The 24224-nt window shown below is 44.6% G+C and overlaps 3 protein-coding genes across 7 annotated transcripts; all 3 read left to right on the top strand.

The window, feature by feature from the left end:
* The first annotated feature begins 1093 nt into the window (after positions 1-1093).
* LOC311485406 (uncharacterized protein) lies at positions 1094-4977 on the top strand. 5 transcript variants are annotated; one of them, XM_084540788.1, is made up of 5 exons: positions 1094-1530; positions 1952-2067; positions 2280-2398; positions 2881-2974; positions 3516-4977. In XM_084540788.1, exons 4-5 carry the CDS (start codon positions 2962-2964, stop codon positions 4166-4168), a joined length of 666 nt encoding a protein of 221 aa, XP_084396914.1. In that variant the 5' UTR covers positions 1094-1530; positions 1952-2067; positions 2280-2398; positions 2881-2961; the 3' UTR covers positions 4169-4977. The 5 variants fall into 5 exon arrangements, with proteins under 5 accessions (XP_084396914.1, XP_084396915.1, XP_084396916.1 ...); XM_084540789.1 differs by having other exon boundaries at positions 1952-2071; XM_084540790.1 differs by lacking the exon at positions 1952-2067.
* Positions 4978-6201: 1224 nt separating this feature from the next.
* dtx4a (deltex 4, E3 ubiquitin ligase a) lies at positions 6202-18047 on the top strand. The gene is made up of 8 exons (XM_084545046.1): positions 6202-6423; positions 8121-9306; positions 15903-15964; positions 16141-16302; positions 16383-16444; positions 16635-16955; positions 17045-17134; positions 17231-18047. The coding sequence occupies exons 1-8, from the start codon at positions 6216-6218 to the stop codon at positions 17459-17461; spliced, it is 2322 nt and encodes a 773-aa protein (XP_084401172.1). The 5' UTR covers positions 6202-6215; the 3' UTR covers positions 17462-18047.
* Positions 18048-22024: 3977 nt separating this feature from the next.
* Positions 22025-24218, top strand: msantd1 (Myb/SANT-like DNA-binding domain containing 1). Its single transcript, XM_084542373.1, has 3 exons — positions 22025-22336; positions 22413-22706; positions 23698-24218. The coding sequence occupies exons 1-3, from the start codon at positions 22083-22085 to the stop codon at positions 23987-23989; spliced, it is 840 nt and encodes a 279-aa protein (XP_084398499.1). The 5' UTR covers positions 22025-22082; the 3' UTR covers positions 23990-24218.
* Positions 24219-24224: the final 6 nt, after the last annotated feature.

Raw genomic sequence — 24224 nt, 5'->3', positions numbered from 1 at the left:
TTGTAGGTCAAGTTATATTTGATGTGAGCAGTTTATAGCTTTCAGAGAATAGAAGGAAACGAAGTGTCTCATCATATTGTGCGTAGCCATTACGACTTAGAACCACATGTGCTGCTGTGTTAAACGGGGCGTCTAAACAAAATGAAAGAGCAGCCAAGAGCGACGAAAGGTTCAATCTGGCCCGCGCCCAAATGTTTCCACAAGCCCGGTTGTCTCCGTGTTTTAGCTGTGTTAGATATCCCTGGATGACTGGGGGCCTTCGCCGACATGCTTCAGAGCTAACTTAACAATTCGTGATGCGACGAAAACAAGAACTTAACCCAGCCAGCTGTGGAAACCACTGCAGAGATGAGTGCAAGCTTTCACCGCTGCAGTTTTGAGGGTAAAGCGATGCGCTCATAGTATCGTCTTCAGAGGTTTTGAGGTGGAAAGGGTTCAAAACTGCAGCGGAGGACGTCAAACTCAGTTGAAAATCTGTTGAGCGTGACTTGAGGATGGCTGTTTGCTATCTAAGATGACCAAGCAGCAGTAAATCCACAATTAAGCCATACATTTTTGCACCTTACCATAAATCATCCTTGTATAAATCTAACAGTTTGAATCACACATTTCCAAATCACGTTTGTTGTTTTCTTAGAAAGGATAGAGAAAATAGAGCTGTGAAATACCACACAGTTCAATGACAGTAAAATAGATCTTCATATGAAGTTCGAATGGATGAAGATAGTACACCACAGTAAGACAGTGTAACTGTACTGTACAGATTTGGTTTGACTCTTTGTGGGGTATAGGGGAGGTGGCAGCCCGGCCCGCGAAAACAGGATGTGGCCGACTCGTTTCACATTTAGACGCCCGATGCAGCTTCTGTACTTAATCTCGAAGTTGCTCTCTTGCTAGCTTCAATCTCACATCTGCGTAAATATTCTTAATATATCTGCGTGTATCAAAGTATGATCTGTGACGTGGTTTAGTCCTTGGGTATTCTGGGACTCATAGAGGACGTTCAGACTCCCCTTGTTGGCGTCCATGTAAAAAAAAATAAAAAATAAATAACACAAAACTTCCTCTTTAAAAATGTTAAAATGAAATGTTGATGGTTCACGTCAGCTGGACTTTGCGGGGTTGTGGCTGTGAGACATATCTTAGTGAAGAAATAATATATTCTGACTCGTCTTAATACATCCTGCACCTGCGTAGTGATACAAATCAACCTTGCAGGGGGAAAAAGTTCAAAAGTCTGCCTTCCTCTTTCCATAAATACTCGTGCATTTTCTTATCTGTGCTATCCACCACACCCTGCCTCAGTTTGTTTTTTAATCTCTGCTCTCACCCCCCCTTTCAGCCTCCACCTACCTCAAAGGGCTTCTGCAAGCTTCTTTTTTTTTTTCACTGCATATTATGCATCAGCCCCCTCCACACACACATTCACACATGTCACTCTGTTCAAACACACCCTAAATGACACAAGTCAGTTTCTCACCAGTCTTCGTTCTCAGTCAACACAAACGTTGTCTCCGGCCCACAATTTTGGTAAGTTTATTTATTTTTTTTAAACAATTTATTGCCTTAATTAACTATTTCCTTACTTTGGAACTCACTCAATTTATGGTTCACGTATTTTCAGTTTTCTCTGCTTTTCACCTACACTTGATCTAAATATTACTAGTTTTACATACCTTAACTGTTTATCAACCATTGTACATGTGAAATTGTTTTAGAATTAACAGTAGTGCAGGCTTTAATTTACCACTTAGGCCTGTAACCCTCGTGTGGTTCCTCTCTAATTAACATTTGAAGTGCACTTATTTCATGTAAGTATTTTGGTGCTTAATGTTGCAGCGCTTCGCGGTTTGATCTCAGTTTAATTCAAAATGGCTCAAAAAAAAAAAGTTTCCCCCCCAGTTAGTTGCATGCTGACTGATGCTGTTCAATCGAATTGTCATGTTAACAGGAAACCAGCAACGCTGCGAGCGGTCTGCTACGCTTCCTGTCATTCCAGTCAGCGCTGTGAGCTTGTAGTTTAACGAGGCAAAGCAATACTTTGAGACTTCCTGTTACATCTCCAGCGTGAGTGTGTATATATTGATATTATGAGCGGCTAAAGCTTGCAGAATTCCGCAATAATCAGATGCTAATTCTTTTGCTAAATGAATTTAACTGATATCTTTATAATGCATATGTTTTGTTTAGCTGCATTGTTTCCACTGAAGGCAAGTCTTAAAAGTTTGAGCAACTAGAAATGTGTCATTTACTTAATCTATTTCCTTTTTGTCCTTTAGATCCTGAATGTAAATTCAATGCAGTTCAATGCTGCTTTGAAAGAGTGCAAAGTTCAGCCCGTAACTGAGACACCAAGCCGTTTAGGATTTTTCTACTAAAAAGGCCGTTTCCTACGCAGGTACAGTGCATTTTCTAAACCAGGTCTTACTCAGAGGTGTGGGATTTAAAGCTTGATAACACAGACAGGACTTCCTGTGCTGCTGGGAAAAATGAAGGCATACATGATGTTTAGCATATGCATCAACCTGTTTTAGGAAGCTTAGCAGAAATGTGTAAAATTTACACTTGCTGGCATTATCTGATTACCCTCAATGACATGGCATTATTTTATATCACTAACCCCACCCATGTGGCATTGTAGTGTAAGCTGAACCAAATGATAAAATACCGCCTTCATTTTCAGGGTGTACGCTATTGAAAGAATACTTTGACATTTTGCAAATAACTGTATTTGGGTGCATACATTGATGTGCATATATTTAAATGTGCAGCTGAAGCAGCCAGTTAGCTTTGCCTAGCATAAAGAATGGAAACAAGTGAAGTCAGCCAGCCTTTTTGAAGCACTGACTGCATGCAGCCCCCCTGTGGCGTCCCCCGCAGGTTTTGAAGCTCAGTGTGGTAGCTCCGGCCGTCTCCATCTTGGCAGCTTCTGACTCCGCCTAACTCCAGACTACTTCAAAAATGCACAACGGGGGTGAGTGGAGCAGAGGCGGCAGGTGATGCCTAGACACATAGCTAGCAAGCCGAGACGGCTCGCCCCTGTCACAGCCACGACCAAATTTATGCTAAACATTAAGCCTTAATAATCAAAATGGGTGAGTTATTTGGGGAATTCATCTCTCGTACAGTTGTAATGAATAGAGGAATATGCTATAGAGATTAAAAAAACGATTTTTTTGCTACCAAGCTTTAAGTTGTTTATTTCTGCTATAAAGCTATTTTAATATGGAGGTGGTGAGAGACTCCTGTTTGTGTTCATTAGGTTAGTTTTTCAGGCCCCTGCTTTGAAGGTAATAACACCTGAAACATATTTTAACTTGGCTGTTTAATCCGTCCAAATATACAGGGGCTTTGTGCCACTTTCTTGATTGGGAACCTTTTGACAGGACCAGGCTAGCAGTCTCCCACAGTTTCCAGGCTTTATGTTCAGCAAAGCTAAACAGCTGCTAAACAAAAACTAAATGAATAAAGCCCATGCCCATACTAATTCTGAACCTCTTCTCTCTTTACTTCAGGCATGGCTGAAAATACAGCCACAACGACTGTGCTGGCCCTTTTTTTCTGCCTATTAGCCCTAATTCTATTGCTGCTTTTCTTGTACAAGAAGTTGAACAAGGAAGCCGAAGGAGAATATACCATCCGTCGAATGGTATACAAGGAAGGAGGGGTCAGGGACCGGATGAGAGGAGCTGTATTAGCTGTGGAGGGAGTTCTCGGCGTCCACCTGTGGCCTCGCAGTGACAGCGATGAGGAGGGAGAGGAAATGCAGGAGGTCCAAGATGAGGAGGAACAGGTGGAGGGTGGTGACAGCCAGGGTGGTGACAGCCAGGGGAGCGACACGGAGGGAGATGATGAAGACGACGAGCAGGAGGAAGATGAAGGGAACGTGAAGCAGTCTGGGAAGACGAAGGAGAAAGGAGGAGACACTTCAGAGGAGAACTCAGATTTGGACGATTCGGAGGCAGAGGAGAAAGATGAGGAGGAGCCAAAGGCAAAGCAGGAGGAGAAAGGGGAAGAAAAGCAGGAGAAAGTGGAAGAGGTGCAAGTTAAGGTGGAGGCAAGTGGAGGAGCTGGATTGTTGATAGACCTAAAGCAGTTCTCTGGAAGTGCCATCTGGTCTGAAGAAGAGGGAGGTGAGGATAAGAGCAATGATGTGACTGCTTTCTGAGAACAGAAGCAGAAGTAATAAAACAGGGGCCGTGGGAAATAGTCTGTAACCAGGACTTTCTTGAAGTGGTCGATTCAAAGTAGGAAAATCATTTTTTTAAGAGTTTTTACTTTTTTGTTTTGTTTTGTTTTGTTGTTCTTTTTTTTTTTTTTTTTAATTCTATGCAAACTGGTGAGGGGGACGTGACCTAATGTTCCGCAGAGACACCTCTGGTCTTAATTCCTCTTTTTGTAGTGTATAAAATATGATTGAAGAATGAAGCTGTTACAAATATGCAGGCCTGCACTGGGCTGAAAGTTGAATGTTTGTGCGAGAGTTGTTGAAACTTTGATAGTGTGGACTTGTATGGTGTTGTTTGTTTTTTTTTCTATTGATTTTAATGTTTTATTGTCTTCTACATAAAAAATAAAAACGGGGAAACATAAACAGATTGTGTTCGTAGAGTTTTTAATGTTACAGAACTGAAATAGTAGGTTAGTTAAGTACTGTGAAAATGTATTGTGTTTTTTTTGCTTAAGAAGTATCTAAATTATGACAAGAGCGTGTTTTTATGAAATTATGTGTATGTAAGTATAGAATGTAGAATAAGACTACAGCAACTATAGACATGCGTGCACTTACATTTATTTTTTCATCACAACATACTAGGCAGGCAATGTATTTGATGCTGTATATTGTAACAACAAAATAATTAATAAAAATGATCTATTTTATCTATAATTCGTTTTACTTTTTGTGTTGTTGTTCATGACGTGATGATTATGAATGATTATTGCACTTCCGTTAGCCAATGGGGATGTAGCTCAGTGGTAGAGCGCATGCTTCGCATGTATGAGGTCCCGGGTTCAATCCCCGGCATCTCCAGCTTCGTTTTTTTTTTTTTTTTTTTTGAAAATGTGTTTTTAAAAAATCAAACAACATATCGCGAGAAGAGGTAATATTTGTATGTCTCTACAACTGAATGTCACAAAACAGACTGAAATGCGTTTCTTCAATGTTTCTTCAACACAACACCGTGTACCTGAACACCATCAACAATAGCGTGTGAGACGAGAGACGCTTGTGATTGGCCAGCAGGAGCGCTTGCCCGAATCTGATTGGACGCCGGATGCCTTCGAGGCGTGGGAGTGTTCACGCACGCGAATGTCAAACATTTATTTTTCGCCGGCTGAATTCGTGTCAGTGGAGGGAGAGGCACTCGATCGAGGCGTCATGGAGGAGCCGATAATTAAATCCGAGACGATTTAGGTTAAAGAGGAATATTCGGATCAGTTATGTAAGCAGGTCCCCGGACTTCACCTCGAGACTGGAGACATCCCCACAGTGGCAGATGGACCACTACTGAAGCACACGAACTGTTCTACAGAGCAGTGATTTGACAAGAGACGCTGGAGCCGACCTATTCTGGTAAATATTTAAGTAATCTTTTTAAAAATAAAATAAAATAAAATAAAATAACATAAAATAAATAACACCTTCCCTTAAATAGAGAGTATAACGGCCATTTTCTTAAATGAATAACAATCATGTAACATTTCCCTGCACGATCAGAGCCAGTCTGTCACAGTAACCTATTTCGCGAGTGCCGCACCACCGCGAGCATCCAACTTGCATTTTCTGCTCTCACCCAAACTTGACTGTGCCCGAGAAATGATTTCAGTAGACGTCACTCATCTGCATAGGGAGTAAAATGCAACCATCCTGCAAGGATTCTTGCACCCCGGGACGCTCCGTGTCTTCCCCGCGCGATTAAAGGACCCACTAACTGCTGCATATCCGAAACTACAAACATGGAAGGTAGCGTTTGCATGCACTGTCATCCAGGAATATGTACATATATCCAGACAGAAAGGCACATCTGGGTTGCAAACTGTCCAAGATGGATGCAGCGCCGCTGTGCGCAGGGATGCACGGCGGAGAGGCAGGGGGGGCTCTTTAAATGCCAGTCACCCCGGCGGCCTGTCTCTTATTTGTGCCTCAATATTGTCGTTTTTTTATTTATTTTTTTATTTATTTTTGTGTGTGTGTGTGTGTTCGCAGGAGTAGGATGTTACTAGCATCCGCCGTGGTGGTATGGGAATGGCTGAACGAGCACGGACGCTGGCGGCCCTACAGCCCGGCTGTCTGTCATCACATCGAGGCAGTCATCCGGAGCGACCCGCGGTGTGGTAGTGTTGTCCTCGGCCAGGTGGACTCTCGCCTCTCGCCCTACATCATCGATTTGCATTCCATGCACCAGTTCCGACAAGATACAGGTGAGAAAAACGGAGATACGCGGGGCGGAGGGTGTAGCGGTGGAGCAGGGCCTGAGGTGGTGGAGGCCCTTTTTTTTTAAATTTTTTTTTTTTTTATTGTATGTCTACTTTTATCTTTTCTAGCCCTTGTGACGATCCTCCTCTAAGAGCAGCTGGTTTGAAGGGATTGCTTCGCTGCAGTGTGGCCTCTTGTTTGTGTTAAATTGATCTCATGCAGCGGCATAAATGATGTTGTTTACCTTTTTAAATGGCCAGTTTTAGTCTCTCGTGTTGCACCTGTTCAAACCGTGAGGTACACCGATCAGCCACAACATTAAAACCACTGACAGGAGAAGGGAATAACATTGACCATCTTGTGACAATGCAAAGTTCTGCACGTTTGGACCTGGCGTTCATGCGGATGTTAATGCAGCCTGACACAGGAACACACACAAAAACGGTTTGGGAAAAAAAAAAAACATGAAGAACAGCATAAGGTGTTGACCTGGCCTCCAAATTCACTAGATCCCAAGCTGATCAAGTATCTGTGGGATGATCCACAGAGGCCCCTCCCCTCAACCCATAGGACCCAAAGGCCCCCACTAACATCGTCCTGTGTCCAGACACCACAGGACACCCTGAGAAGGCCCATGTCCATTCTCTGATGAGTCACAACTGTTTTGGAGGCACAAGGGAGACCCACACAATATTAGGAAGGTGGTCATAATGTTATGCCTGATCGGTGTATGTTGTTTTATTAAAGCGAGCCATTCTGGTGGGGTCGTCCTGTGTGTGTTTGCATGCAGGTCTAGATGTAGGCCACCGCAGCAGCTTCAGTCATAGACAAAAAAAAAAACACTTCATGAATCAATAATCTTTCACATGAGAATATGGACACTAAAAAAGACAAAGCAGAGAACTGTCACATACCTAATTTTGGCGGCGAACCCAACGTTGCCCTTCTCCCTCAGCACTGACTGACAAAAGCCTTTGTGTGGTTTGCTTTCTCAAAACAGGCTGAAATGTGGGAGGCGGGCAGGGTGCCCCTTATCTACATAAGAGACGGGTGGGTAAAAGGTTGGAGAGGGATTTCCGGAAAGCCACTGATAAAATGGGGTTGACAGTAGTGTATCTTTATGAACGAGCCCCTGATGCTTAATATCTGGGCACACTGCAACATATACCGTGCGTAAATGCGCTTTACGTTTTTAAAAAGTTGAATGTCAAGCTCATTTGCATTAAATAAATGTGTGTATGTGCTACTCCCTGAGACAAGATTTGATACGTGGAGTCTTTACAGTAAATAGAGTCTGTCGAGTTTCACTGGACACCCAGGGAAAGCAAACATGGCCAGCTTTGGGTCGGATCAAGGCTGCCAGCCAATCACAGTTCAGAACGCTGTGTGCTGTTACCAGGGGCAACCTGTTTGCCCAAATTCTTAGCGAGCAAACACCGACATGTTGAATTTGTTAGGGTTGTAATCTACTTCTCCACTGCAAACAGTAGTGCAGTCCTTTACTTCCCAGTGCTTCTACCTCTTGTCACCCATCATCACCATGTGGTCGTTCAGTAGACAAGAATCAAAGACCTCACCATGCGTTGCAAAACTTTATATTTACTGCAGCTGCTTTGCATCTTTCTAGAAATGATTCAGTTCAAAGACAGCACACCAGGTTAAAGCCATAGATCTTCTGCTTATGTTGTGCCCTCTGCCTCAGGTACCCTTCGACCGGTACGACGTAGCTTCTACGACCCCACGTCAGCGCCAGGCCAGGGCTGGTTGTGGGAGTGGGAGAACGACGCTGGCAGTTGGACGGCATACGACACGGACGTGGGCATCGCCATCCAGGCAGCACGTGATCGTCAGCAGCCCTGGCTGGACCTGGCGCCACTGGGTTTCTGCTACCTCATTGACTTTGAAAGCATGACCCAAATCAATGGGCAGACGCAGCGCTGCAGACGCATCCAGCGCCGCTCCGACTTGGCCTACCCCCTTGTTTCCGGGCCCCTGCCCAAGTCCCACCACGCCTGGGGGCCCACGTCCATGCCTGCGCACGGAGGACTTCTAGGCGTTGATGTGTCTGGAGTAGGCATGGGGATCAGGATGAGCAACAGCGGGACCGGAAATGGGAGCGCTTACCCCAGCGGGGCCCTTCCCGCTTCGGCCATCACCTCCTTGGGGCAGCCCTGCGCCTGTCAGCAGTGCATGTTGGTGCTCAGTGTCAAAGCGGGCACCATGTCGACTGCTCACACTCTGGGGCGAAGACCCCCACAGACTAAGCCACCTAGTCCCAAACTGAGCAGTCACCCCATCCCAGGAGGGTCTTACTCACTAACCCTGCCTCGCCCTCCATCCCTGTCAAGATCCCTATCCCCGCACAGGACGTCCATAGTTGGGGCGGCAGGCGGCTTCAGCGTGGGTGGCATGGGCGGTGCAGGAGGTGTAGGCATTGTTGGTGCTAGTGGTGTTGGTAGTACCAGCTTTGGCTTTGGAGGAGGCTTCCCCCACTCTCTGTCCCTTCTCGGGTCAGCCACTGCCGCCCTCTCCATCTCCTCCTCTCGCCCCCCACCCCCTCCCCTCCCACCTCCCCCGCCGCCTCCTCCTCCGCCCTCCACCACGCCCTCGTTGGCGTCCATCTCCCCCCCTCACCCCTCCGCCTCCTCCGCCTCTCTGTCTGCTTCCTGTTCCGGCCCGACAGCCCTCGCCCCAGGCCCGCCGCTCATCTCCACGTCCGCCTCCACCTGCACGCCCTCGCCGTCCGCCCGCGTCCTGGGTCCAGTGTCTTCGTCGGGCGCCGCGGCCTGCGCGGCCCCTCTGCCGCCCCGCTCGAGCCTCGCGGGGCTGAGCCGCCCTGCACTGCAGCGTATCGCCATGGCTCAGTCCCGTGCCCTTATCGCCTCTGGGTGAGTAGAAAACCACTGGAGGAATATGGCCGCCATCGGCTTCATTGTGCCCAGGTCATGGTTGTAACCTACAGAAACGTCTTGCTTGTTTATTTTTCTTTCTTGACACAAATGTCCCACATACCGGCACTATTATAAATGTACAAATCAGCTATTCCTTAAAACAACAAGTATTCAGAAGCGTTCCTGTTGATTACATCCCAACTGAACTAGCCCATCTGAACAATGAGTTTGGGCAGGAATTTTCTATTTGTTTGAAGCCCTCTTTACACAATGCCTGACACCGGCGCTCATTAGCAGCCGTGAGCCTTTAATCTTGGTGACAAATTCCGCCGGGCTCGTTCATTTCCACGGTGACACAATGTAGGGCATTCATAGCGAACAGGCCGAGCTCTCACACATTCCAGACATTTGTCATGCAAAAACTTAACGATGGAAGCACTTTACAGACAAGTTTCTCAAAGAATCGGCCGGCAGGTTGTTCTAAATATGCTGGAGGACTTTTTCTTTTAGTCCGTGATGTTGAGCTCAAGGCTCCGCGTAGGTTTCGGACTCATTGTCCTGCTGCAGAACGAATCCGCCTCCCTGATGGTATTACCTGATGGATGCATTCGCACGAGCAAGCCGAGGCCTCAAGGAATCAGAAAATCTTGGAAACACTTGAGGATATGACATTGTAGGTGCTTCTGATGGTAACCGCAGCGACGTACTTCCCTCACAAAGCAGGTGCAATGAGTTATCTGGCTAGTTTTGCTAAAGTAAACCCCAACAAATATGAAGCACGGAGTGATATTAAAGAGACACGGTCCAGATTTTGAACGCACGCCAGACATGGCCCAACCGTCCCGATTGTGTCAGTCAAACGCTTGATGTTTTCATCAGTTGTGTGCTTTTGCTTTTTCTTCACGCTTTCATTGTGTCGAGATGGGATTTTTTTGGAAATTTCGCTCAGGAAATCATTAAGATATAAATGCAGACGGTTATGCTATGAATGAAGGTGGTAAGCTAGAGGTATCAGGATCTCGGCGACAGCTTCTGGAAAGGTGCAGATAGTCGCCATCTGTTTGAAACTACACAAAAGAGATGCACGTGCTTATTTGGATACAAGCAGACTATTTCTGAATTCATCAGCTGATGGCCGACTCCGGATGTTTTATAATAGGATAGAAGAAGTAGATGTAACTTAAAGATTATTTTTTCTTTTTGAATGTCTGTGGTGTTGAGGCCTTAAATGACAAGCCGTGAAGGTTTCCATCATCAGAGACCGATGGAAACTCTACAAGTCCAGTTGCCTTTCTTTAACCTGTCTGGACATAATGATTGGTGAAGGAATTTGCAGTGTCCAGGTGTCGCAGCCAGAGGGCGCCAGTTAGTAAAATGCCTGTGGACTGCGTTTAGAGGAGTTTCCCTGATGTTTAAGTTTTAATTTGATGCATGTGATTGTGACACCTTGCTCCAAGTGTGTTACAAATACCAGTAACAGTTTCCTTTCCCACGTAAAGCCTCACAGAAATAGATATTTCTGTGGTAGTCGCCTCAAATAGAAATGTGTCAACGTGTAGGAGGAAGTCACACATCCCACGTTATTTTCATATATCACATATATGATCAGGTGTGCAACCTCTTTTCCGTTTAATTATTAAAACCACATGCTGAGGATAATTTCCATGTAATCTAATCCACCATAACCCAACTTTCCGAATCACTGCATTAGCCGGAAGGGGCTCCATTAAAACACCACTTTAACAACAGCTAAGCCTCGGATTAATGCAGTAGGCGACGGGCTTAATATCTCTGCCTCAGTAATAATCTCTGTGTTTTGCGTCAGGTGAGCGTTGTGACGGACCCCTTTATTAACGGGCGAGAGTTTCCCTCTGACCAGCAGATGGGCTCACCTGCTGCCTAAGTAAAACCACCGGCGTCACAGATCCCCCTAATCCCGTCATCCCGTCATCCTCTCCTCGCCGCCTCAGATTGAGTCATGAGACCACGCGAGCGCTCATGCACATGGGCGGGTGAACGCAATGAGAGTTTTAGCCAAAGTGCGTGTGGGTAATTAGGATCGCTCATTCACGGAGAGAGTAGTTTGGAGAAACAAATGAGTCCTTTGAAGCAGCGCCTTCATTAGATTCATTTCACTTCTCATTTAATTCATGTTTTCAAGCAAAAAAAAAACAAAAAAACTGTAATATTCTTCAAAACAAAAGCTCCCAGTGTTGCAACTTGAATAGGCTGCCCTCCATTAAATTAAAAGTAGGAGTCATTATGCGGCCTCTTTGGGGCAGAGGAGCAATATTGTAACCTCCTGAAGTTGAACACGTTAGTGGACAGTAGCCTGTGATGTGGAGCGGCATAAACATTCAGTTGGAGCGATCTGCTAAGTGTAGCTGTGATAATTACTCTATTTTTTTTAGCTCTGTTTTGGTCTCCACCAGATCGTGAGCGCTCCTTTACGCTACCTGCTGACGAGAGCAGTGGGTTTTTAATTGTTCGTACTGTTGCTGTTATATTAATATTAACGTGAATATAAATCTTTATTTGACAAAAACAGGCACATAAAACAAAGTTAATAAAAACGGAAACAACTGAAAGGAAATCGTCAAGACACACAAAAATAAATACAGTACGTAAACGGCGCTAATGAGAACATTAACCAGAATATTAAAATGCACTGAAACCTTGGACTGTATATAAAGATGAACCTTCCTGTAGGCGTGTATATATATATATATATACATGAAATTAGACCAAAATCGGTTCTTGTACCAGGCTGTAAACATGTCTAACTACTGGTGTAAAGGCCTTGCCATGGAGGTCTAGGAGATTTATCCAGCCTATAGTGGATGTTTTGGGTTTGGCTGCATTTCTCAGGCTCCGGTTGTGCCGCTCGGCCGCCACACGAGATTCAAGATGTTTGTCTGCGTATATGCGCAGCTTCACCAGTTCCACTGCAAAACCACACGATCCAATTCTTACTTTGGAAGTCTCTCTTACTAACAGCAATCAATAAAAAGAAGGAGGTGCAGGAGAAATCAGGCAAATTAATGCTTGTCGGTGTCTAAACCTCGCTATGTATGCAACAATTCAGGTTGCATTGCAAAAACTTCCATTAACTCAGTTTTACGTGAAGTGTAATATACTACAATCTACGATGTGCACTACTGTCCGTGCACATCTCGACAAGCTGCTACTATATTGCACTGCCGCCATTGTTGTACATGGATTCATTTGATATATTTCATTTTGTTTTGACTTATTTTCCAGAGTGGTTATTCTATATACTGTTATACTGTACTGGTTACTTTAAGAGAGAGAAGCTGCTTTTCGATGCTTTATGTATAGGGACGTAGAGAATTGACAATAAAACCATAAAAAAAAAAAAAAAATGAAGAAAACTTGAATGGTTCTTCCACATCTTTGAGGAGAACCTCTGTCTGGGTTTAAAAGAAGTAATATACGTTTTTTTCAGGTCGGATAAAATGCGGATGTGCACAATACGGGAAGTGCAAACACAGGTTTTGCACGCTTAGATGCGGAACTTGAAAAGCAAAGCAAGCAAAACCGTAGACAACAAAATTAGGTTAAGTGCAATGTGTGGATATTAAAAAGGCCTAGATAGTTGACTGTCTCATGCTGATTGCTGGTGCGGTATAAATAAATCATTTTTAATAGAGTGATCTTAAGCAGGTGGACTTCTGAGTTCATATTTGTTATTGTTGAGGTTCCCTGCAGTGAAACGGAGCAGATGGTTTCTAAGCGAGGCGTTAAAGTCTGAGGGGTCTCCAACGTCACAGATTATCACAGTGAGGAGACCTGCTTATGGTCCGCACACCTGTTGAGGTCCTATCCCCCCTTCGCTTCACTGGGCGATGGTTTTCTTTATAAAAGCATCATTAAGACCTGGTCAGAGGTTCCTCTTCTTCTTCTGCTTCAAGGGTTAATATATATATATTTTTAGACCGGATTCAAGGTGTTAACTTAGCATCTGCGCTGCCATACGTGGCAGGTTGTGTGTTTCCACCATCCAGCGCCACAGATGGAAGCGGCTCTAATGCCGCGGGCTTAGCCGGGATCAAAGAAACGTGACCGTCCGACACTCTTCTCCTCTTCTTGTTTCCCACCCCTTTCCCTGCTTTCCGTCCCTCACGTTTTCCTCCCTGCCACGCAAGTGTCAATCAACCCACTTCCGTTTGGGTTTCGACCCAGTTGGCTGCAGATGTTGTGACTTTGTGAGTCACGCAGAAACAGGGAGTTAATGCCAGAGCAAGGACACTTTCCTCGCTGGTAAACAAATAAATATAGGCAGTCGGTACAGTGTAATCAGATTTACCAGTGCGGGAACTGAACAGGACGGTAACTCCTAATTGTAAAGTTTTCCATGTCAACATTAGATCATTTAGTATTGTTGACACGTACAGTAACCGATATAGATCACAGGCATAAAGAGCAGCCTGTTCTGCAGCTTATTAGGTTATATTTTTTAATTTATACTCTCATTTTAATTAAGAAAATTACTGATTAACTGTAACATAGTTTGCCATGGTGAGAATTTGATAGCATCCAGTGAGGGTTTTAACTTCTTATTTATTATTTCAAGATGAGCAGATTTAGTAGCAGGAACTTGTCAATGAACTGATCAGAATCAGTTCTTAATCTTAGCTAAAACACCAGCTGCTAGCTTGGATGCTCTCAAACTCAACTGATTTTACATTTAAAAGCGTTTTCAGCGTCATATTTTGTACGCTGAAGGAAGCTTTCCTTTCTTTTCTTTTCCAGTCTTGGCCTGTGCTGTGTTGCCGATATCATTAGCATTAGGTCTCCTTTTATCTGCCGTGCGTCTTTCAAAGCAAGTCACTATTTACTTTTTGCTGACCCCCAGGAACGGGTGTTTGTGTCTGTTGGAGGTGCGATTGCTGAGGTGTGAGGAAACGGGCAGCACAGACACACCACGCCAAATTCAGTCTAATTACCCCACACATAGCCTGAAGTCTAAGTGTTTATTATTTATTATTCAGATCATTTGATTTATTTATCGCAGAATCGCATTGTTTGGTCGCGGTCTAGTAGCAGATACTTGGCGGCCCTGTGTTGGTTCATGCTCCGGCGACTGGGGACCTTCGCTCTAAATGTCATTAATTTAAATAAGACCCCAGCCTCATACTTGTCTAAAGCTTTGGTCTGAGACACGCAGGGTAAAAACACACAATTTTTATATTCAAATGTGCCATTTGCTTCAGAAGAAGAAAAAGTAGAAGAAAAGAAATGCCTCAGGGGTGTTGGAGTCGTTATATATCTTTAATTTAAATCACTGTTTTCATGCGTTTACATGCAGTTCCGGGTTTTTACTTAGGGGGCGCACTAGTGTGGAAGTGCATATAGCTAAACTACAGGTGGGGGAAATGAAGTGTGTGTTTATGGGGAAGCAAATTTTTAAGTATATATACAGTATACAGAGCGAGCGTTAAAATGTAAACACAACTATAGCTTAAGTCATTCCTGTGAGTTCACACTATTAAATAAGATAAGACAAACTAATCATTCCAGAGTCCTAATTACTCTGACATATTGTGCACTCTGCATTGGTACCGAATAGTGCTGTGTGTGCTCGCACCTGCCGGCCTTATGGCAGCCTGGCAGAGTGACGTGGCAACCTGCAGGTAATCCCTGCTGTAACGAATCGCTGGCCTACAACCGGAGTTCAGTCAACAGATGGAAACAGGTGGATTAGCCCTATAAAAGAGGAAGGAGACCTGACTCCGGTCCACAGGCAGAGTGAAGGAACTGAACGACACGGTCGAACCGAGACAGGGAGTGGCAAACGAGAGATACACTGCGACGAGCGGACACTGTTACTGGAATATACCTTGAACCCGGAATATCTGGAAAGATGACTATAATCAAAACAGGCAGGCCGTAAGTACCACACATCTGACCGGACCTCTGACAGCCACAGTGGTAGACGCGTTAATCAGGATTCTCTTCTTGTACGTTTCATGCTTGCAAATGAGATTTTTCACTTCTAACTGAGCGACAGTACAGTGGTTAAGATACTGGAACAGTTCACCAGAATAAAAGCATACACTATGTGTTCATGCAGCTAATATAGAAGATCATTTAATAACTAAAATTTTGCCAAGAAAATTAGGTTGCTGTCAGTTTTCTGTATAAAATCATCTGCTTTAACCACACGTGACTTGGACTTTTAAGCAGAATGTAAACTCTTTACTAACAGGGATCTACAGTCATTTATAAATAGTGGCAGAATAGCTTATTGCATCTATATAATGTGTCTGGTGTGGCTATGAAACCCAAACCTTAAACCTTTCCATGGCAGGAAGTCGGGCAATTATAGGACAGTGTGTCAAGCCATGACGAGCAGCGTCCGTCTGTCTGTTTCTCCACATGACTCTGCAAAAGCTCCTTAACCTGCTGACACGGACTGAACTAGAAACAAACATGTGCCGCGGGGCAGCTGTGTGTAATTCCACCTGTTTGCAGGTGACTCATCGGTCTGGGCTGAGGCGACCTGGCCCGAGGTGTGTGTGGGCTTCTTTTTATCGTGTGGGTTGATATCGGTTTTGCTTTATGTGTTTCAGAGTGCCAACGGTTCCAGTGAAGAACCTGAATGGATCCAGCCCTGTACATCCAGCACTGGCAGGTAAACACATGTTGACTGTCTTGGTTTACTGTTGTTCCTAACTGAGTCAATGAATGACACTTAGGTCCATATTATATCCACTAGTATAGTTAGTGGATAATTCTCTGGATAAAAGCTCATGAGTGAACAAGGAGTAACACAGTGGCTCATGTCCCCCCTCTGCTGGCTGCACGCAGGAATCACAGGCATCCTGATGAGCGCAGCAGGACTTCCTGTCTGCCTCACCCGCCCTCCCAAGCTGGTGCTTCATCCTCCACCTGTCAGCAAGAGCGACATCAAGCCAGTGCCAGGGCTGGGCCACTGCTGCCGCAAGACCACGAAGAAACAGGCCAGGAAAGGTGCGTTTGATCGCGTCGGCGGCCGACCGCGCTCGCGAATGTGGTTTCATAAACCTAAACTTGCTGTTTCTGTCTCTTAGGCAAGACCCCTGAGGAAGTGGTGAAGAGGTACCTTCAGAAAGTCCGCAATCCGCCAGAGGAGGTGAGTTTGCAGATTATATTTGGAAGCGGATGGTGGTGCCTTGGTACAGTTTTCTCAATGGGTGTCTCAATGATGTTGAGGATCATCTGTTATTCCTTATAAAATTGTTGCAAGAAAAAAAAAAATGGCACACAATTTTCTGTCCATTGTTGATTGATTAAGACATATTTTTTCCATCTTCCCGTGTCAGGACTGCACCATCTGCATGGAGGCCCTGGCAGGACCGTCGGGCTACAAGGGACCCGGCGTTGGGGGCATCTCCCGGGCCGAGTCGGTGGGCCGCCTGGCGCAGTGTGGTCACCAGTACCACCTCCAGTGCCTCGTTGCCATGTACAACAACGGCAACAAGGACGGCAGCCTGCAGTGTCCCACCTGCAAGACCATCTACGGCGTCAAGACCGGCAATCAGCCCCCGGGCAAGATGGAGTACCACGTCATCCCCCACTCGCTGCCTGGCCATCCCGACTGCAAAACCATCCGGATCATATACAACATCCCTCCTGGCATCCAGGTAGAGTTTCAGTGATGCAAAATTAAAAGAAGCGATAATATCAGTTTTTTTTTAGATGACGTGACAAACTGTGCTCTCTTGCACTTCAGGGCCCTGAGCACCCAAATCCAGGCAAACCGTTCACAGCCCGTGGGTTCCCCAGACACTGCTACCTCCCTGACAGCGAGAAGGGACGCAAGGTAAATAAGCAGACGTCTCCTCCTCATATTTGAGTCGTATAATGATTGTGCACTTGCTGACGGGGTTTGCTTTTCTTAAAAAAAATCTCCGTTCAGGTTCTGAGGCTGCTGCTGGTGGCGTGGGACCGCAGGCTCATCTTCTCCGTGGGCACGTCCAGCACTACGGGCGAGTCCGACACGGTGATCTGGAACGAGGTGCACCACAAGACCGAGTTCGGCTCCAACCTCACGGGCCACGGCTACCCGGACCCCGGGCACCTGGACAACGTCCTCGAGGAGCTCAAGGCTCAGGGCATCACCGAGGAGGAGTGTCTACCCAGAGACTGAACCGAGACGCTCGGGGCACAGAAGACACGACTAAAGCAGGCTGGAGTCTGTGAACACGAAACCTTTGGGGGGGGAGGGAGATCCACGCGTTATTTTGAAAATCTGAACAGAAGACTCCTGAGACAGGAAAACGGCGACGTCAAGACGTTTCGGCAGAGTTTTTGCTGCTCTCTCTTTCGACTGCATGAGTCAGTTTCGATACGTGGTGCATCGTTTTCTCCCCTGATGCAGTGACGGTGTCAAGATGTAATGCAGTGAGACATTTGAGACCACTGTGCACAGTCATTGTTAGTTTTAAAAAAAAAAAAAATAATAATAATAAATCTGTCATTTATACTGTGAGACTTCATATGAAGAATGTAACAAAGTGATTTTTTTTTTTTTTCTCAGAGTGGATGAAGTGTTTATCACTCCTGCTGCTATGTGGAGCTGAAAGCTAGTGAAGAAAGTTTTTTTTTGTTGTTTTTTTTTTTAGTGTTAGTCCGCAAGCAGGAGCGAATTTTCACAGATAAATCTTTCAAGTGTATAACTGGATATCTGAGCATGGAGATTTGCTGACCTCTAGTGGTACTTTTCCAGAACTACATTCCTTTTTAGGATTGATTTTTCAAATGTATATTATGAAAACTTGATGGCTTCATTCATTCATGTTTTTTTTGTTTTTTTTAATGTATATTTTAATTTTGCATTTTGTTTTATATGGTGCGTTTCATTGGATTGACTCCGGGGTGTGGCCCTGACAAGCCGAAACTTAGATTTGAGTTTAGCTGAGCTGGTGTACCAGAGTTTGCCTGACACTTTAAATGCCATTCACCAGCCCCGTTCTTTAAAAGAATCATATTCAGTATTTGATAAGCTCACAAACTGACATTCCTTAGTAGTTTGGCCCTCGGAGCATGGGTGCGTTTAATACCTTTCTATGTCTTGTTGTACCTGCATTCATGTTAAAGACTCCCCAACTGTGGATTAAATAGCCCCCTGCCCCAACACAGGAGGAGTAAATTCCCAAAAATCTAGGATTGGACCTCCTGCCTGAGCTCAGATTTGCACAGCGCTTTCTACTTAATATGACAAGGAAACAGACAGCTTGTATCTACTGTGTTTTTATTGTAGGACACACACACACACACACACACACACCAGCCTCAAACTCTCCAGTCACACTGCAGAATGTGGTCATCATATTATTATTTATTTATTTTTTTGTTGTCGTTACGTTTTCACCATGAGCAGGTGCAAAAGACTATCTTGATGTGGATCCAGCTTTTGGCCAAAACGGTCCGGTCAGTTTGCGTTCAGCCCCGCGTGGGCCGACGCGTCGCGTTAGATGAGATACGCAGCAGTACGCGTCCACATACTAATGTAGGCCAACGTTAAAAAGCATTTATACTTTATGATACTTTATGTATGCACTGTACTGTATGTATGTGTTTTATGTGCACAAATTTGCATTAAACGTTTTTCTAAGGTTCAAAGAGATAATTGGACCCCCCTCTGGTTTACTCTTTTGATTTGATGTGAATCTGAATAAATCACACGTTGGGTTTGGTTAAGACTGAAGGAGAGGGGACGTACGCAGGACGATGTCGAATGTTAAAACAGTAGTGCAAGTAGAGAGGAGTCGAGTGAATCAGCTAGAATTAGCTGCAATAAACTGTATGTAACACTAGATCTTATGTAACTGTTTATCGGCAAAGCCCCTTAATGTATTGATGTATTGAGAAAGGGTATATTTATTTATGACATTCCTGGACAGGATCTCAAAGAGTAGTCGGGGTAACCGGGGTGTCTGGTATAGGACCCTCAAAATCCTGCATCTTCTTTTTGCAGATGATGTGGTTCTGTTGGCTTCAGAGTTTCTTCTCCAAGCCAGGAAGTTGAAGAAGTATCACAGGGTGATGGTAAAATCATAACATCATGACCACCTTCCTAATATTGTGTAGGTCTCCCTTGTGCCTCCAAAACAGTTGTGACTCATCAGAGAATGGACATGGACCTTCTGAGGGTGTCCTGTGGTGTCTAGCAACAGAATGTTGTTAATGGGGGTCTTTAGATCCTATGGCTTTGAGGGGAGGGGCCTCTGTGGATCATCCCACAGATACTTGATTAGTTTGGGATCTAGTGAATTTGGAGGCCAGGTCAACACCTTGCACTGTTTTTCATGTTTTTTTGACTTGTTCCTAAACTGTTTTTGTGTCAGGCTGCATCCTGCTGGGGATGGCTGCTGCCATCAAGGAGTGTCATTGCTATGGGGTGGGGGTGCGTGGTCTGGGGGTGACAGGTGGGTGCTACATGTCTAAGTAACATCCACACAAATGGCAGGTCTAAAAGTTTCCCAGCAGAACTTTATATTATCACAAGATGATTAATGTTATTTACTTCTCTTGTCATTATGTTGTGGCTGATCGGTGTAGATGTTTCAGCATCTCTGTGGGTTTTCAGTTTGTTTTTTACTTAACCTGTCTATTCTATTCATTTACTGCAGAGTTAGCAGTACAAATATTCACAAATGGTATATTTTCCAGAAACTACTTTCCAGTTTGCACTCTCGCATGTAAAGCACACCGGGAGTGTTGCAGTGAATAATCAGAGATGAAATACGTTACCTTTCCTTCTGTTTGTGTCTGTTCTCTGTTCCTGGGCTATAGTTTAATTCAATGTCCTGCAGTAATACTCCATAATACTGTATTTCCAGTTACTGTAACCAACCAAACAACAGTTGTTTATCTCCTATCAAATCTGTGCATTTGTTTTAGCTGAGAGTGGAATTTACTATTTATCTAATAGCGCCACTCTGCATGCCCTTAAAATAAGATGATAAGACATTTTAGTCCTTTATTGGTTTGATTCTTTGGATAAAATGTGAACATTTTACCCACTTTAGATAAAGATTCAGTTAAAACCATTAGAATATTCTTTGTAAATCAGTCAGGGTCAATTTTACCAAATGGTAAGATTTTGTAGATCACTCCCGATAATGACTTTTGGACATGAGCAGAGTATGAGCAGTTTATCTGTAGATTAGTCTGGCTCCTGGATTAGTAGTCTGGATTACTTCCACGTTAATGAATGAAAAAAGAAAAACAAAATGTGCGCAGGTAACTGAACACAATTATAACGGGACCCCGGAAAGAGGATTCAGTCATGATACTGAGAAGGACGAGAGTCAGCAGGTGTTCATTTAAACGTTCAAGTCTTATTTTAAGCCTCATGAAAGGCAGCAGATCGGATATTTAACCGAAACTCTCAAAGATGATAAGAATCACAGCCGCGCAAAAATAAGATATGCCAAAAAAAAGGCAAATTTCATGCACGAAAACCTTTCACGCCAACTTTCATTTGCGCTTCCGCTTCCGCAGCGGCAGAGATTTGTCTTAGGTGACAGATGCGACGGATTGGACAAAGCTGCCAATTTGCGGTATGAAAATGCTCCGGCCTCCTGTCGGGTCACGGAGAGGCAGATGGGTTAAGGATCTAATCAGGCCGCAACTGAGTTAAGTCGGGCTGACAGCAACCAGTGGCACTAATATAGATGAAGTGAGAAACAGATGACTTGCATTCATGCATTTGTTGTTCCGCAGTTTTCAGGATGCAGAAGTCAGAAAATTAGTCATTTGGGAGTTTCTCTGTCAACGTGTAGATGACAGCGCAGGTCTGGTGCATAAATGTCCTTGAAAAGAAAAATATGCATATAAAATATTAGATTAAGGAGTCTAGGGAGATCACCCCCTTTGCAAATACCTAAATGGGGGAGGGGAGGACAGCGAAACCCTTCCTGCAGGGCCCCATTGTCTTCTACCCACAGCTATGGAAAGAAAGCTGATTACTGAAGACAGCGTGTTTTATTCCTCTTATTCCTCTGCCTGCAGTTGATCGCCACATGTTGCCTTTTTTCGGTCTGCTGTCCCCCCCTGTCATTTCCACCTTCACAGTTTTTCGGTGAAATGCTTCTTTTCAGGTCTAAACTGCAGCCTGGAAACGTCTGCTTCTTTTCTGCATCGTGCCAGATAACGCAAACCCTGCCTCTCCCCCATCTCAAAATGACTTGTCTATTATTAAAAGCTTTTAAATGGAGCAGTGGCTTGGCCGACTACCAAATCCGTTGCCTTGTTGCCAGGGAAACACATGGTCTCAGTTCTCTCTCTCTCTCTCTCTCTTTTTCTCCCTTTCCTCCCTCGAGGCTCATATTTCAAAACTGTCAGCAATCTGTGTGTGCTCACTCTGCTGCCTTTCAGCTAAAAGCTTTTTATGCTTCCAGAGGAGCAGAGTGGAGGGGAAAGGAGAGCGGATGGGAGTGGTTAGAGGAGAGGGGAGGGAAAATGAAGGGCCTCCCTCACCGTTGCCAGGGCAACTTGATGTCACGGTGACATCACACAGCACTAAAAGCTTTTAACCGGATTCCTCTCCTGCCTTAGGCCCCATTTTGAGTCCTCTTTCAGCTAGGCTAGGGGGAAGGGCACAGGCAGGACGGTGGTGGTGCATGTGCTTTCTTGCATGAATCCCTCCCTCACTGCAGGCACCACACAGCTCTTAGCACAGTAAAAGACTTTCAAAGCCACCCTCTAAAGATCCAATTTCTGCAAGCACAGGTCAGCACAGGCAAAGAGAAGCCATTTCAAAAATGGCATCAGAGGATAGTTTCAGCTACCTAATGCCAGGCCACAGCGAGAAACACAGACGGGCCCCGAACTGGACCGACGGTGAAATGAAAGCCCTCCTGTACGTGTGGGAGGAACACCACAACGAGCTGAAAACCAGCAAGAGGAACGCCAAGGTTTATGAGAAGATGTCCCAGAGATTTTTCCAGCTGACCGGAGAGCAGCGGTTCAAAGAAGAGATCAAGATGAAAATCACCAACATGTCTTTTCAGTACAGGCAAGTGCACAGCATCCGAAGTTATGACACCAAACTCCTGCTGCATGACTATAAACACCACTTTTTGCTCTAACAGGCGACTGAAAGCGACAACCAGCGAAGGCGGCGAGATGCCGGATTGGCCGTACTACAAGGCCATCGAAAAGATCCTCTCCAAGCCGCTGGAGAACGGCAGGGTGAACTCGTTGGAGTTTCAGGCCTCCGCAGCTGGTCCCTCCACTTCCTCCCAGTCCACAGACACTCTGGTGCCCCAGTCAGAGGAGGGGATCATGGGATTCCTGCCAGAGTACACAGGCTCCTCTGATGAGATGGAGATAAAACAAGAGCTGGACTCTTTGAGCTCTGACAGCGAGCACACACAGGGCTCCAGGTAACAGGACCTAGACGAGACACATGTTGCATGTGTTTTTAATCAAAACCATATCATCAAGAAACTCACATCATAAGTTATTATTATACTTTTATTTTATACATACATAAAACCATTCAAATTACAACCGCGTAATCTCTCTCAGTGAATATGATGGGGGCATGATGTATTATATACATTGTGTCTTATTTAGCTTGAACTGAATATAGTGCTTAACAGTTTAATTAACATACAGTTTAAAAGTGGTTAAAACACACCAAGTTATGAATTCCACTCAAAAGCAGATTTGTTGCTAATATGCTAAGCTGAGCTAAGCTAATAAAATTTTTTGGCAGCCTCGCTTAGCTGTTTTTAGTCTCCGTGATTGGGTTTAGCTGCTATTTTAATATCTTTAAGACAAACAGCGTTCGTCTTGAATTGCAAGATGAAGCAATTAAAATATGACAGGAAAAAAAATAATATTTCTCTTTTGTCATTGACTAACATACATATTCTGCTGGTGTCCACCGGAAGGAGCCGCAATTCACTTTGCTTTAGCCCAGGCTAGCCTAAGCTATCTTTAGCTTGCTAGCTACAACAGCATTAGCTCTTAGCTCTTTATGTGTGCAGTCTGGTATTTAGCTATATTAATATATGAACACCAAAGTTTACAAAGGTATGACACAACAATTTATTGACATTTACATGGTTCTAAACAAAAACAAGTATCAGCAGGTCAGATTCTAGTTTTAACTACTTTTTAGCTTTCAATTTTTGTAGAGAAGTAAACATTGTTGCCAGTTCACCTAGTTTATGCATTTTACATGACTTTTAAGATGTTTTATTAATTAAGTGAGGGTATTTATGGTTTTGGGAGTAAGTTGTTGTTCACAAACTGAGAAACAGGATGCTGCTGTTGACTGTGGTGTTAACATTTGAGTTTTTGAACCTGGAAATGACCTCTTCCAACCAGACACGTAGTGCTCTAAAAGGCTCCCTCTCTGTTCTCCAGCTCCCATCCGCTTTCAAGCAGGAAGAGGCATGCCAACAAACGCCTGTCCATCAAGAGAAAAAAACTACGAGTTATGCAGGCCATGCTGCAGCAACAAAAGAGGTCGAGCCGGGCCATAGAGGAGACGTGCAGGGAGGTCCGCCGGGCCATGCACCAACAGAACCTCCTGCAGGTCCAGTGTCTGCAGCTGCAGGAGCGCATGATGAACCTTTTGGAGAAGATGATCCAGCCTCCCGCCACCATGTCGGCGTCATGGGGACAGAGTGGGGTGAAAGATCCAGGGAAACCATGAAGTGCGGGGACTATGGTTACTGCCTCACCTGTACCCTTGTTAAAGGAACAATCGTATTTTGTTTGGGATTTCAACCTGCTATAAGTCTAACTCATATCAGTGCAGATGCAGATAATGAACAACGCTGGCACTTTAGTATCTACAGTAAAAACGGGCTCCAGCGTGAGTTTTTCATTTCAGAAATAGCTGTATTAGATCGTTCTTGATAATTTGTCTATTAAATTCACTGTGCAAG

This window comes from Chelon labrosus (assembly GCF_963514085.1).
Source record: "Chelon labrosus genome assembly, chromosome: 1".
In the NCBI taxonomy this organism is placed as follows: domain Eukaryota; kingdom Metazoa; phylum Chordata; class Actinopteri; order Mugiliformes; family Mugilidae; genus Chelon; species Chelon labrosus.
This window is presented reverse-complemented; position numbering and strand designations above follow the sequence as displayed.